A 16,225-nucleotide genomic window follows, 5' to 3' on the forward strand; every position below is an offset into this window, starting at 1 on the left:
CTACCTAATTCATTCTAGGAAGCCAACATCATCCTCATACCAAAACCAGGCAAAGATATTACAAAAAAAGAAAACTACAGACCAATCTCTTTAATGAATATAGATGCAAAAATCCTCAATAAAATTCTAGCAAACCGTATCCAACAACACATTAAAAGAAGTATACATCATGACCAAGTAGGATTCATCCCAGGTATGCAAGGATGGTTCAACATAAGAAAATCAATTAATGTAATACACCATATCAACAAATCAAAGCAGAAAAATCACATGATCATCTCAATTGATGCAGAGAAGGCATTTGACAAGATTCAACATCCTTTCCTGTTGAAAAAACTTCAAAACATAGGAATACAAAGGAACTTCCTTAAAATGATAGAGGGAATATATGAAAAACCCACAGCTAATATCATCCTCAATGGGGAAAAATTGAAAACTTTCCCTCTAAGATCAGGAACAAGACAAGGATGTCCACTATCACCACTATTATTCAACATTGTGTTGGAGGTTCTAGCCAGAGCAATTAGACAAGAAAAAGAAATACAAGGCATCAAAATTGGAAAGGAAGAAGTAAAACTATCACTGTTTGCAGACGATATGATACTATACGTCGAAAACCCGGAAAAATCCACAACAAAACTACTAGAACTAATAAATGAGTACAGCAAAGTAGCAGGTTACAAGATCAACATTCAAAAATCTGTAGTATTTCTATATACTAGTAACGAACAAGCTGAGGGGGAAGTCAAGAAACGAATCCCATTTACAATTTCAACTAAAAGAATAAATACCTAGGAATAAATTTAACTAAAGAGACAAAAAACCTATATAAAGAAAACTACAAAAAACTGTTAAAAGAAATCACAGAAGACCTAAATAGATGGAAGGGCATACCGTGTTCATGGATTGGAAGACTAAATATAGTTAAGATGTCAATCCTACCTAAATTGATTTACAGATTCAATGCAATACCAATCAAAATCCCAACAACTTATTTTTCAGAAATAGAAAAACCAATAAGCAAATTTATCTGGAAGGGCAGGGTGCCCCGAATTGCTAAAAGTATCTTGAGGAAAAAAAACGAAGCTGGAAGTCTCGCGCTGCCTGACTTTAAGGCATATTATGAAGCCACAGTGGTCAAAACAGCATGGTATTGGCATAAAGATAGATATATCGACCAATGGAATCGAATAGAGTGCTCAGATATAGACCCTCTCATCTATGGACATTTGATCTTTGATAAGGCAGTCAAGCCAACTCACCTGGGACAGAACAGTCTCTTCAATAAATGGTGCCTAGAGAACTGGATATCCATATGTAAAAGAATGAAAGAAGACCCATATTTCACACCCTATACAAAAGTTGACTCCAAATGGATCAAAGATCTAAACATTAGGTCCAAGACCATAAAACAGTTAGAGGAAAATGTTGGGAGATATCTTATGAAACTTACAATTGGAGGCGGTTTTATGGACCTTAAACCTAAAGCAAGAGCACTGAAGAAGGAAATAAAGAAATGGGAGCTCCTCAAAATTAAACACTTTTGTGCATCAAAGAACTTCATCAAGAAAGTAGAAAGACAGCCTACACAATGGGAGACAATATTTGGAAATGACATATCAGATAAAGGTCTAGTATCCAGAATTTATAAAGAGATTGTTCAACTCAACAACAAAAAGACAGCCAACACAATTACAAAATGGGAAAAAGACTTGAACAGACACCTCTCAGAAGAGGAAATACAAATGGCCAAAAGGCACATGAAGAGATGCTCAACGTCCCTGGCCATTAGAGAAATGCAAATCAAAACCACAATGAGATATCATCTCACACCCACCAGAATGGCCATTATCAACAAAACAGAAAATGACATGTGCTGGAGAGGATGTGGAGAAAGAGGCACACTTATCCACTGTTGGTGGGAATGTCAAATGGTGCAACCACTGTAGAAGGCAGTTTGGCGGTTCCTCAAAAAGCTGAATATAGAATTGCCATACAACCCAGCAATACCATTGCTGGGTATCTACTCAAAGGACTTAAGGGCAAAGGCACAAACGGACATTTGCACACCAATGTTTATAGCAGCGTTATTTACAATTTGCAAAATTTGAAAGACGTTTATGGGTGAAGGTATATGGAAGGTTTCTGCACTGCTGCTATTATAACATTATTTTAAGTGTGAAATCTTTTCAAAATAAATATTTCTTTCAATGTGATTTTAAAAGGATTAAATGTGAATGGATTGAATAATTCGATCAAAAGGCTGAAATGATACTGGATAAAAAAAGTTTGATTCAACTATATACTGCAAAAGGAGACAGATTTTAAATTCAAAGATACAAACAAATTCAAAGTAAAATTTGCTGAGAGGGAACTTCATAGCTCTAAAGACCTACATTAAAAAAGAAGAAAAAGCTAAAACCAAACACCTAACTGAACAACTGAAGAAACTAGAGAAAGAGCAGCAAACTAATCCGAAAGCAAGTGGAAGAAAAGAAAAAGCAAAGATTAAGGAAGAAATAAATGAGTTGGAAAATTTAAAAAAAACAATAAAGAGAATCAATAAAACCAAAAGTTGGTTCTTTGAGATAAACAAGATTGACAAACCCTTAGCTAGAATGACAAAGTTAAAAAGAGAGGAAATGTAAATAAATAAAATCAGAAATGGGGTGGGTGTCATTATCATGGACCCTGAAGAAATAAAAAGAACCATAAGAGGATACTACAAACAACTGTATGCCAACAAACTAGATAACTTAGATGAAATGGACAACTTCTTAGAAACACACAAACAACTTATACTGACTCGAGAAGAAAGAGAAGACTTCAACAAACCAATCACAAGTAAAGAAACTCAATCAGTCATCAAAAACTTTCCCCCAAAGAAAAGCCCAGGGCCTGCTGGCTTCATAGGAGAATTTTACCTAACATTCCAAAAAGAAATAATACTATTTCTGCTAAAATTCTTCCAGAGTATTGAAGAAAAGGGAACATTACCTACCTTATCCAATGAAACTAATATCATTCTAATACCAAAACCTGACAAAGAAACTGTAAGAAAGGAAAACTATGGGCCAATATCCCTACCGAATACAGATAAAAAAATTCTCATCAAGATACCTGCAAACTGAATTCAACGGCACATTAAAAGAATCATACACAATGACAAGTGGCATTAATTCCAGGCATGCAAGGTTGGCTCGACACAAGAAAATCAAACATTGTAATACAATACATTAACAAATCGAAGGGGGAAAATCACATGATTATCTCAACTGATACTATAAAGGCATTTGACAAAATTCAGTGTCCTCTAAAACACTTCAATGGTAGGAATCAAGAGAAACTTCCTTAATATGAAAAAGGGCATTTATGAAAAACCCACAACCAGCATCATAGTCAATGGTGAGGTACTGAAAGCCTTCCCCCAGAATCATGAATGAAGACAAGATGCCCTCTGTCACCTCTGTTATTCAACACTGTACTAGAAGTTCTAGCTAGAGCAATTAGGCAAGAAAAAGAAAAGGCATCCAAATTAGAAAGGAAAAAATAAAATTCTCATCACTTGCAAATGACATGATCCTATATTTAGAAAATCCCGAAGAATCTACGATGAAGCTACTTGAGCTAATAAGCAAATTCAGCAAAGTGGTGGGATATAAAATACAAGCCTTGATCTTTGATAATGATTATATTGTGTGGCTGTGTGACTGTAAAATCCTTGTGACTGACACTCCCTTTATCCAGTATATGGGTAGATGAGTATAAAATCAAGATGTATGAAAAGTAATAATAATAATAATAACAGGTTGGGAATATAGGGGAAAATACCTCTATGTAAACTATGGCAATAGTTAAAGTACCACTTTAATAATCTTCCATCAATTGTAACAAATGTAACTATTGTTAAAAAAAGAATTAACAAAAAAAGGCATTATCATCAACTGTAATACATTTTCCACACCGATTCAAGTGTTCTTAGTGGGGTGGTGTATGAGAATCCTTTATTTAGGCATGATTGTTCTGTGAACCCACAACTTCTCTAATAAAAAAAATAATAAAATAAGATCCAACTATATGCTGTTTATAGTAGACAGGCTTTAGATTCAAAGATACAAACATTCAAAGTAAAAGGTTGGAAAAGAGATACCTTATAAACATCAATTATAAGAAGTCTGGAGTGGCTATATCAGTAACAGATAAACTAGTCTTTAAAATAAAAAAAAGGGTGGGTCACAGTGGCTTAGCAGGCAGAGTTCTCACCTGCCATGCCGGCGACCTGGGTTCGATTCCCAGTGATTGCCCATGTAATAAAAATAAATAAATTTTTAAAAAGTTGCTAAAGATAAAGAGGAACATTTTATAATGATAAAAGGGTTGACTAATCCAGGAAGATATAATAATTAAAAGCATATATGTACCAAACAGCACAGCACCAAAATACATAAAGCAGAAAATTGATAGACGTGAAGCAAATAGTCAATTCTGTAAAAATAGTTGGCGATTTCAATACCCCACTTTATTTAAATAATAGTTAAGTAAAACGACTATCAATCAGGAAACAGAAAACTTGTACAACACTGTAACACACTAGAGGTAATAACAACAAGAGACTATACATTTTTCTCAGAAGTGCACATGGAACATTCTCCAAGATAGACCATATGCTAAAACATAAAAAAAAAACAACAAAAAATCTAAACGCATTTAAGAGATTGAAATGATACAAGTATGCTTTCCAACCACAATAGAATGAAATTAAAACTCAGTAACAGAAGGACATATGGGAAATTCAAAAAAATGTGGAAATTAAGCAAGTCATGCCTAAATGACACATGGATCAAAGAAATCACAAAGAAAATTAGAAAATATTTTGAAATGATGACTATGAAGCATAACAACCCAAAACTCAAGGAATGCAGTTAAGATGTGCTTAGAGGGTAATTTATAGTTGTATATCCCTACATTCAAAAAAGAAGATTTCAAACCAATACCTTAAGATGCTGGAAAAAAAAGACTAAACCCAAAACAAATGAAAGAAGAAAATAATAAAGATTAGAGCAGAAATTAATGAAATAGAGAACAAAAAAAATTGGAAAAAAATCAATGAAACCAAGTTGGTCCTTTGGGGAAAAAAAAATAAACAAAGTTGACAAACCATTAGCTAGACTGACCAAAAAAAAAAAAGAGAGAGAGGATTCAAATTCAAGTTATTAGAATCAGAAATGAAAGAAGGGATATAAAGGGATATTACTAATGACCCTAAGCTATGAACAACTATATGTTAATAAAATAAATGACTTAGAGGAAATGGACAAATTCCTAGAAAGAGAGAAACTACTAAAACTTCAGAAGAAAGAGGAAATCTGAATTACAAGTTTGATTACAAGTAATCAAATCTGATTACAAGTAAAGAGACTGAATTGGTAATAATGAAAAAATATATATTATTTGCAAAGAAAAGCCCAGACCCAGATGGCTTACAGCTAAATAATAATAAATAATTATTATTTATAGTAAATGCTTAATTCTATCAAGCATTTAAATAAGAATTAATACTTATCAGTGGCTTAGAGGGTTCAAATGGAGTGGAGAGGCTACTCTGGAGGTCACTCTTATGTATGTTTCAGGAGTTATGGTAGGTATGCTCCCTACCATAACTTGGCAAACCCCAATCAAAACCATTCCTGCCAATCCTAAAAAATACCTAAGGCATTATATAAGATTCTTAAGAGGTTCCATGCACTAGGGTAACTTTCCAGAAACCTACAACCTCCAGATGGGCCCCTGGATCAGATAAATTCTGAAATGCAGAGGGGTCAGCCTTTTCAGAACATCAACTCGATCCATCCCCCATCCCATATTATTGACAGACACTTCCAACATGAAACACTTAGAATGGGCAGTCTAAATACCCTAACGATTGGGAGAAAAATCAAAGGTGTTGATGGAGTTATATAGAGAACGTATGGTTTAACAAATGAGTATGAATGCTGAATCATTATATTGATATTTCTTTTAGTCTCCAGTACCTTAGAGTAGCTACAAGTAAAAATCAAACATTGTGGAACTGTAACCCAAATCAAACTCTGAAATCTGTTCTACAACTAATTGTTGCGATGTTTTTGAAATTTATTGTCTTGCACATACATTATTTTTCACCAAGAAGAAAAAAAAAGAGGAGGAATAAAACAGAGAAGATATGATTTAACAAGTGAGTATGATTGCTGAATCATACTGATATTTCTTTTTGGTCTCTAGCGTCTAGGAGCACCTAGAAGAAAAAAAAATTGTAAAACTGTAACCCACACTGAACTTTAAAATGGGTTGTATAACTACTTGTTAAAAAATACTTGGAAATTTATTGCTTTTTTGCATGCTATATTTCACAATAAAAAAAGGTTAAAAAAAAAAAGAATTCTAATCCTTCATAAACTCTTCAAAATATAGAAAAGGAGACACTTTTCAACTCCTTCTGTGAGGTCAGCATTATCTTCATGCCAAAACCAAACAAAGGCATCACAAGAAAACTACAGGGCAGTAACTCATGAATACAAACATAAAACTCTTGAGTGAAATATTAGCAAATAAAATCCATCAACATACAAACAAAAATTATATACCATTACAAAATGGGATTTATCCCAGGAATGCAAAAGTTGTTTTAACATCTGAAAATCAACTAATGTAACACACCATATCAATAGAGTATAAAACAAAAACCACAGGTACATCTTGACAGACGTAGAAATGGCATTTAACAAAACCCAATACCCTTCCATAATTAAAATACTCCACTAAGGAGAAACTGAAGGGAACTTCCCCAACCTGATAGATGGTGTGGTAGTTAGATTCAGTTGTCAACTTGGCCAGGTGAAGGCACCTAGTTCTGTTGCTGCGGACTTGAGCCAACAGTATGTGAACCTCATCTGTTGCTGATTACATCTGCAGTCCGCTAGGAGGCGTGCCTGCTGCAATGAATGATGTTTGACTTAACTGGCTGATGCTTTAATGAGAGACTGCAATGTAGCACAGCCCAAGCAGCTTGGCATTCCTCATCTCAGCACTCGCAGCTCAGCCCAGGCCTTTGGAGATGCAGAAAGAAGTCACCCCGGGGAAAGTTGTTGGAACCCAGGAGCCTGGAGAGAAGGTCAGCAGAGATCATCCTGTGCCTTCCCACGTAAGAAAGAACCTCAGTGGAAAGTTAGCTGCCTTTCCTCTGAAGAACTAACAAAACAAATTCCCTTTTATTAAAAGCCAATCCATCTCTGGTGTGTTGCATTCCGGCAGCTAGCAAACAAGAACAGATGGCATCTATCAAGGAAAAACCTATGGCTAACATTTAAAAAGAAAAATAAAAGGATGCTTTTCCTCTTTCCTACAAGATCAGAAATATGACAGTGTTAGCTGCTCTCACCACTTTCATTCAACATTGTTGTGGAGGTTTTAGCCCAAGAAATAAAAATAATCCATATTGGAAAGGAAGAAGTAAAACTATTGCAGATGAATGGTCTTGAATATAGAAAATCCTAAAGATTCTAATAAAAGACTATTAGAACTAATATACAAGTTCAATGAAGCTGCAGGATATAAGACAATATACAAAAATCAATTATATTTCTAAACAATTACAATGAATAATCCTAAAAATGAAACTAAGAAAACAATTACATTTATAATAGCATCAAAAAGAATAAAATACTTAGGAATAAATTTAAAAAAAGAAGTGTAAAACATATACTCTAAGAACTACAAAATATTGTTGAAAGAAATTAAAAAGTATCTAAATAAACAGAAAAGACATTCCATGTTCATGGATCAGAAGACTAAACAATAAAACTACTAGAAAAATACATTAGAATTTGGCAATGTTTCTTACATATAACAAGCAAAAGAAAAATACACGATTGAACTTTTGTCACAATTAAAAAATATTAGTACTTTAAAGACATCAAGGAAGTGAAAGACAACCCACCAAGTGGGAAAAAATATTTACAAATCATATATCTGAAAAATGATTAGTATCAAGAATACTTAAAGAACTCTTACAACTCAATAATAAAAAGAAATGACCCAATTCAAGAATGGGCAAAGGATATGAGCAAACATTTCTCTAAAAAAGATATACAAATGGCCAATAAGCACATGAAAAAATGCTTAACATCATTAGTCATCAAGAAAATGTAAATCATCTCCACGATGATATACCACTTCACATTCACTAGGACAGCTATAATCAAAAAGTCAGATTATACTAAGCATTGATAAGGATGTGGAGAAATCAGAACCCTCATATACTGCTGGTGGGAATGTAAAACAGAAAACAGTGTGGCAGTTCCTCAAAAACTTAAACATAAGAGTTACCATTTGATTCTTTAATTTCACTCCTAGTTATGGACCCAAGAGAAATGAAAATAAAGGTCCATACAAAGACTTGTACACAAGTGTTCACAGTGGCATGATTCATAATAGCCAAAGGTAGAAACAACCAAAATATCCAACAATGGATAAATGGATATGCAAAATATAGAATATCCATACAATAGAATATTATTTGGCCATAAAGAGGAATGAAGCACTTAACATGCTACAACATGGATAAACCTTTAAAACATTATGCTAAATTAAAGAAGCCAGGCCAAAAACACAGTGCATTATATGATTCCATTTATTTGAAATAAACAGAATAGGCAAATATAAAGTATACTAGTGGTTGCTTACGGCTAGGGGCATGGGAGAGTTGGGAAATCTTATCTAAAGGGTATGAGGTTTCTTTTGAGGTAATTTAAATGTTCTAAAATTGATTGTTATGGTTACACAAGTCCGTGAAATCCATGCAGAGTAAAAGCTACATAGGATACAACATATACAATCTTCACTGACAATTTAAATAGTTTTATTCAATAGTCAATAACAAGGAACCCATGAATTGTGGTTGACACTGTTAGGTACCTATCCAGTATCCATACTTCCTCCTTTGTCTTGCTAAAAGAATCCAGACTTTGCTTAGGGTAACAATGTACTCTGCTAAATAATAATTTTCTCAGCCTCCCTTGCAGCTAATTTTATCCAGTGAAACATAAATGAAGTATTCTGAGAGTTTCTGAGAAAGCTTTAGTTTTCCTAATAAAAAGAAACAGGAACAGAACAGTCTAGTTCCTCTTTTTTCTGCCTTGAACATATACATAGTATCCACTGCATCCATGAAGCAGACAATGAAGACCAACAAACTAAAAACAGTGGATGAAAACGATATAAGGAACCTGGGTCACTGATGATGGCATTAAGAGAGCTATTCCCACTGGCTGAGACCTCCTACTCTCAGGCTTCCTATTGTCTCAGAAAAATAAAATGCTATTTTTAAACAAATAAGTTATTTGTTTTTCAGAGTCAGGCTCTGTTTTAACTGATATGATACTTCCTTAGCCCCCAATTTTTAAATCTTTTGAAGGTAGTCTCAAAAATCAAAGTGGGAAAATAGGTAAGATAATTTCTGATTCTTAATAACCCTGGACACATTTTAGGATTTTTTTTTTTAAATCTGTTTTCATATTCAAAAGCGTGGAAAAATAAAAAAACCTAGTACCTGGCACATTCTGTCAATATTTTCTTCAGTTGGCATTACAAAGTACACTGCAGGAACATCTGGAATAGGATCTCGATCAGAGTGCAAAAGCCTACAAGACATAAAGAACAGAAAATGTACTTTTTCTTACACATCTAAAAAGAGTTTAAGACAGAATTTTTCAAACTGGAAGTTCGCCATCTCAAGGACAGTGACCAGTATTCTAAAAGCATTTATTACAATTAAATACAGTAAGTTAACAAAGCTTTCTCTTTACATTAGTGTTAATATTATTTATTAGTAAGATCCTAATATTTCTTAGACTTCATCTGTTCCACTCCACTCCGTATGCCTTATTCTCTAATACCTATTATGGTCAAACATTCTCTTTTTCCAACATTTTCCTTGACTGAGAACTAAAGTACATTCAAAATACATTGTATTCCCAGTTTTCACAGAAATACCATGGGGGTGGTGATGGCAGATAATGTAGCTTTCAAAGAGCGGGAAAAGAGAAAGCTGTTGTGGCCCTTTTTGGAATAAAAAAATTTAACCATAAATGAAATTAAATATATTTTTTAAATGAAAGATATATGCATGCTTCCTTAAAACTTAAAGATATAATCTATTTCTATGTATTTCTTTATTCTTCATGGTAAGATTTTATCATGGCTAAATCAGGAAATATGACATTCTTTTTCTACAATATTCACGCATCTCCAATCACCCTTCCATAATCAAGAAGACAGTGAAAGAGGAACATGCTGCCAGTGGGTCTGCACTTAATAATTTATTTCCATAGATTTGGACACTGCTACTGACAACACATGATGTTAGCCAAGGGCTGTTGTCCTCTCACGCTTGCTGTCCAAATATGTAAAGGGGTCAATCACCACTTCATATTCTGGCAACATATAATTATTGTTTCCCAGAAATCAGCCTAACCCAGCTTGCAGGGTATAAAGTAATCAAGGCAGCAATCTACAGCAAACAGGGAAGAGTAGTGAGAAGCAAGGTGCACAGGAGTTCACCATTTGTTGTGTAACTTTCCATGCTCTGGTGGCAAGTGCAACAAGTAGGTGGAGGTTCCATGACTAAAACTGGCAAGCCATCCTGTCATTCCTTAAGGAAGTAAAAAATTAGGCTTCATTTCTCCTGTTAGTCACTGTTACTGAATTACCGCGGTTCAATAAACAAACAGCACAAAATTATTGGTCAAGCAATTTGGTAACAATTCTGCTATTAACTAGCTCTATAATCTTGGGAAAATCACTTAAGCTTACTAAACTTCGCCTTTTCATTAGTAAAAGGAAAGGAGTTAAACAGTTGGTAAGATGCCAACAGCAAACTATGTTTATTAATCACTTCTTCCACAAATGGCATATAGCAAAACTTTAGTACAGTCCACATGAATTAATATGTTACTAACAGCAAATGTGTGTTTAAGTCTGACATAAAATGAAAATAAAAATTCTGTAAAATACCATATTTCACTGAATCTAAGGTCTATCAATTTTGAAACATATTACTTTATATACCACTGAGAAAGAAAATACTGCTGAACTATGACATGCCATCAAATGTAAGATAGATCCTAATTTCAGAAATGTACAAAAATAAAATTTGGAATTGATACAATAAACATTTTAATAAATGTAAACAAATACTCATTATAAAACTGAAGAATTTAAGCTGATTAAACCAGATTCTGATATGTAACACACTGAAAATTAGATACATCCTCCTTTCCAAATGTTCTACTAGGCAATTTTACTTCATCTAAAGCAACTGCATAAAGTAATTCAATTTGTTTTAATTTTAACAAACATATGAGGAAGAATATAATCAAACTCTGTAAGTAAAAAGACAAGGTAAATATTTTAGCAGGTGATTACAAAACTATTCACAAGGTGATTAACAATCATTACTTCATAGTGACTTGTATTTTTCATATACGTGATAACTAATTTAGATAATTCCTTTAAAAATGTGTATTTAAATTAAAGGAATATAAGGGTGCACGGGTGGTTCAGTGGTAGAACGCTCACCTTTCACGTGGGAGACCTGGGTTTGATTTTCAGACCATGTACCCCCAAAAAAACACAGTAAATTAAAGGAATATAAGTTTTTTAGAGCTGGGGGAAATCTTACAATTGATTACCAGTTCTTTTCCTTCAGAGAGAGCAAACTAATTCTGTAGGAAGAGACACAAAAAAATTTAAATTCTGAAGTCATAAAGTCTCACAGGGAGGACATTTTTAACTTCAGAAGTAAAGGTATGAATAAAAGAAGACATGGAGGAAAAAATGTTGTTCTATATCAAATAAATACTTTAACCAAACACTACATTTCTCTAATAAATATTCTTTGATCACTTGATTTCAGAGAGGCCAAATAAATCTCCAATGTAACTGAAAATAAATGCCATTATTAAAAATGTGTCAAAACTCACAGATGCAGTGTGATTCCCATGTCTCTCAGCTCCTTCACTGATAGTAGAGGAGAAATTATATCTTGGCCAAATCTGTCATAAATGAGCACCTATTAAAAAAAATCATGTGTTCTGAAAATATCATTATTAATGAAAGCCAATAAGGAGGGTACAGTAAAGGCAATGTTCAAGTGAATTTTATTTTAATAAATCATATATACTGAATTTTTATCCTTATCTCAATATATTCTATCATTATTTACCAAAATGTATATCCATGAAGCAATGAATTCTTAAAACTATTACTACTTAAGTTAAAGCAAGTTAATAATTATGGAAATTTCTTCTTGTAAAATACTTTTTCCCAGTTAAAAAAAAACTAGACTATAAAATTTTCATCTTAAGCTATAATAAAGGATTCTGAACATACAGCAAACTCAGATATACTTTTTTAAATTCATATATATACTTTCCAAAAACATATGAAAAAATAACCATTTTAGAAACTAATAAGTAACAAGCTCCACAACTGTAAAGTTTAGTAATTAGAGCATCTCAGATTAATAAAATACTTCTTTTAAAAATTAAGTCCATAGAATACTTAAAAGTCTTATTATATCAAATGCATGCCTCATATAGTGAGAAGTTCAATGGTATCTTACAACTCAAAGTTAGTTTTAGAGTTAAGACAAACAAAAGAGACTATTCAACTAATAAGCGTTGTCTACAACTACCTCAATATTCTTCATGGAATAACAAAATGCTAATGAGAGAAGATGGCATGAGGTTCTTGAATACTCTGGTTTTCTTGAATACCTTAAGAGGATCTAAAAATCTTCTTTCTCTTGTTTTAAAGAGGTTAGATGTTGCACCTCTCAAAAATCTTGTCTCTTTAAATTTCAATATATCTGCATTACGAGTCTTGTGATAGAAAAGTCATCAGTTGGGAAAGTATCTGACATAAATCTGTACCCAAGAAATTCTCAAGCTATTTAATTCAAAGGCTCAATACAGGCCTTTAGTAACAAACAAGTATAAATTAGGGTAACAAGATAACCACAAAGAAACAGTTAAGTGAGGAAAAAGTAAGGGGCCTTTAAAGCTCAAATAATGAATTCAATATAGATTATTTTAACCACCTTCAGAATTAACCCAGAGGATTTATAAGGATTCATAAATTCTAAACAAGTTGACTTGGTTTTAGCTCTTAAGAAGACAGAAATGTACAATCATTGTAAGCTAATAAAGTTTAAATCTAATCAAATATATGATTTCTTTGAAAATAGAGATAGAGTCAGTATGAAGTTTAGAATAAAGGAGTCCAAAGAATAAGAATTTTTAAAGGCATTCTAGAATTTCTCAAAGGGAAATTTCTATGGATTGCTTTCTGGTCTAATGAAGTTTTACTGAGGTTTTTTTACCTCATAATTAATAAACTGGCATTCTGGTTTATAGAGCACTCTCTTATGAGTTAGTTTAAAAGAACTACCCTGATGATTCTGTCTAAGTCTGAACAAACTTGCAAGATCCAAAGTCTGGACCTGCAAAGCTAAGGACCAAAGCATCAACCAAGATAAAGAGCTACCAGTGAGACCCCATCCAAGAGAAGAGTTGGATTCCCTAAATGAACATTACTATCTCATTCCCTGTTTTCACTCTACAAAAGGTTTTTCCAAAAGATTCGTATTAAGATACCATGTTAACTAAAAATAAAATACTCTTGAATTAGAACTAAAATGTAGTACTCTGTTAATAAGAAATTCCCTCCAACCACCTCGAAATTGGCTGAAAGAAAGGAAATATTTCCCATTAAAATAAACTTCTCTCTTACCTTCCATACTGGTTCTCCAGTGCTGTTTTTAACATGAGGCACATTGAAATTCAACATACGCTTCAAAGCCACTGAAAATTAAAATTTAAAAATTTTACCTTTGCTTTTTAGGATTTCATTTCTTTCACATTTCTTATTTACTACCTTAAGACAAAAGGCACAAATCAACTCTAGTAAAACTGACTAATCAAATGACTAGAGGTATAGAACCATGAGTCAAACCTTGTAAGACCCTGTCGTCAATAGCTGATTGGCATCTGTTTGGGAAATTTCCTAAATTATAACAGGTATTTGTCTCCAGATGATAAGAATATGAAAAAGGTTCAGGAAGAATCTTTTCTGTTTCTCCTGACAATCCCACACGAAATTTTAAAATTGGTGCAAAACAAATTTCTTCAATCTTGAATTTGCACTGGCCTCAAAAGATAATTGATTCTGTTTATTTATTGTCTGACTGATAGAACAGATAAAGACCAGTCTTTCTAAAACCAAAAAAGTCTATGACATATTTAATTGGTTCATATACAAAACCTTCATAGAACAGATCAATTTTTTAATTATTAAGGAGTAACTAAACATTTTACTGTCAATTTATCCTGCCAGAGTCACTGCTTAATAGCCTATGTCCCACGGGAAAAAAACTGAGACTTTCCCACATATATGGTGGATAAATAAGTCCTGCTAAGCAAATATACAAGTTCAAATATCACAGCAACTTTGCCCCATATGGTATAGTATTTTGTGTTTTTTATTGCTCATCTGTTCATTTGTCATAGTAGACTCAGAAATATTTTCTAAGGGAAATCAAAATCCCATAATAGGCTTCTATGTGGAGCTGAGACAGCTGAGACAGCCAAATATTTAAAGGAGTGTGCTAGTGAGAAAATTTAGTTTTTTAAAAGATCCAAACTTAAAATCTACTTGGTTGATTTTTTTTTCCCCCAAAGTCCTGGCTCCATATCTTTTTTATTTTTAAGTTAAAAACAAATTAGAGCCAGAGGACTGTGGGAAAATGGTGGAACAGGGAGCTCCAGGACTCAGTCCTTCCACCAAAACAACTATTAACCAGGAGGAACTGTCTGAAACAATAATTTTGTACTTTCCAGAGTCAAGAACACTGTATACTATATAGGGAGGAGCAGGAAGAAAAGGCTGATAAATTACAGTAAAGAGCAGTAAACTGCTCTCTCTCATGGTAATACCGGCACCCATCCACTACTCCTGTGGTAGACTGCTGTGAGGTCTAGCCCTTGGCTAGCTCTCTGGTGACAGAAAGGGAAATAAAAACCCTCTTCCCCAAGAAAAGAGGCCAACAAGGCCAATCACTGATCAGAGCTTTTGATTAGTGAATTCAGATTGCTAGAGGATCAGCTCTGAGGGGGGCCACTGTTTCAATTTGCCCCAGAAAAAGGCAATGGCGGCCACTGTTTTCATCAACCTTGAACAGGAATCAGAGAGGAGAACACTTACAGATGCTTCTTCAGGGCTGGGGGACACAATTGGTTGGAAGGTTACATTTGCTGAGCAGACCAAGAGAATTCAGCTTTGGCAAGCCATGGAAGGGGCTCTTGGCACTCTTTCTGATCTCCTCCCCATGGCATTTAGAGCCAGTCTGCGCTACTTTGTGTGTCCCTGGCTTTGTTTCAGCTGGTAAAGACAGCATGCCCCTGCTTCGAGATTCTGACCTCCACAAAAAGGCAGCTTGAGACAATGAAAGGAGTGTAAGAAACTAAAGAGGCGGATAATTTTGGGCAAAGACTTGCTGGCTTCAAACATCTGAAAGAGGGAGGTCTTCTCCTGGGAAATAAAGAAGACAACCAAATTCTTGTAAACAAGGGAAATCTGAAACAATTAATAAGCAAAAGCCCAGGGAAAGACAGACCTAGACTGACGGGGAAAACCCTCCACACTGCAGTTACATTAGGCAGATCTTACTGATAGGATGACTTAAGCTTAAGAGACTCTCTTCTGACCAGCTGTTTAGAAGATCAAAAAACAGACATCTCAGGGAATACATCCCAGAGTTAAAATTTTAAAATATTAAAATGTACAGTGTGGAATACAGAACTGTGTGATGATATTGTCAGCTAATGATTGTATACTCGGATGGACTGTATGTGGAATGAAGATATCTCAATAAAAATATATTTAAAAAAAAAAAGTTTTGCCCTTTTTCTGAATGTATGGATCAGTGAAGACCAAAGTCTAATCTATTATACGGTCACATTATTTATTAAAAAATAACTTATATTTGAGATTTAATAAATTTGTTTTGTATGGGTCAGTGACAGAATGTATGGATCTGTGAAGACCAGGGTCTAATTCATTTTATAGTCACATTTTTTAATTGAGAAATAACTTATATTTGAGACTTGATGAATGTATTTACCATTTAAAA

At 33.7% G+C, this 16,225-nt stretch overlaps 1 protein-coding gene across 6 annotated transcripts in view; it reads right to left on the bottom strand.

Moving 5' to 3' along the window:
* The window catches only part of SCFD1 (sec1 family domain containing 1), a 145,756-nt gene that overhangs the window by 110,651 nt on the left and 18,880 nt on the right, over positions 1-16,225 (bottom strand). For 2 of the 6 annotated variants that reach the window (XM_077127032.1, XM_077127031.1), the window contains exons 2-4: positions 13,828-13,898; positions 12,018-12,106; positions 9,587-9,677 (exon numbers count right to left, since the gene is read on the bottom strand). In XM_077127032.1, the coding sequence (XP_076983147.1) occupies positions 9,587-9,677; positions 12,018-12,106; positions 13,828-13,898 (251 nt within the window). Of the gene's footprint in view, positions 1-9,586; positions 9,678-12,017; positions 12,129-13,827; positions 13,899-16,225 lie in introns of all 6 variants that reach the window. The other 4 variants (XM_077127033.1, XM_077127036.1, XM_077127035.1 and 1 more) reach the window with 4 other exon arrangements.

The sequence above is a fragment of the Tamandua tetradactyla genome, chromosome 14, assembly GCF_023851605.1.
Source record: "Tamandua tetradactyla isolate mTamTet1 chromosome 14, mTamTet1.pri, whole genome shotgun sequence".
In the NCBI taxonomy this organism is placed as follows: domain Eukaryota; kingdom Metazoa; phylum Chordata; class Mammalia; order Pilosa; family Myrmecophagidae; genus Tamandua; species Tamandua tetradactyla.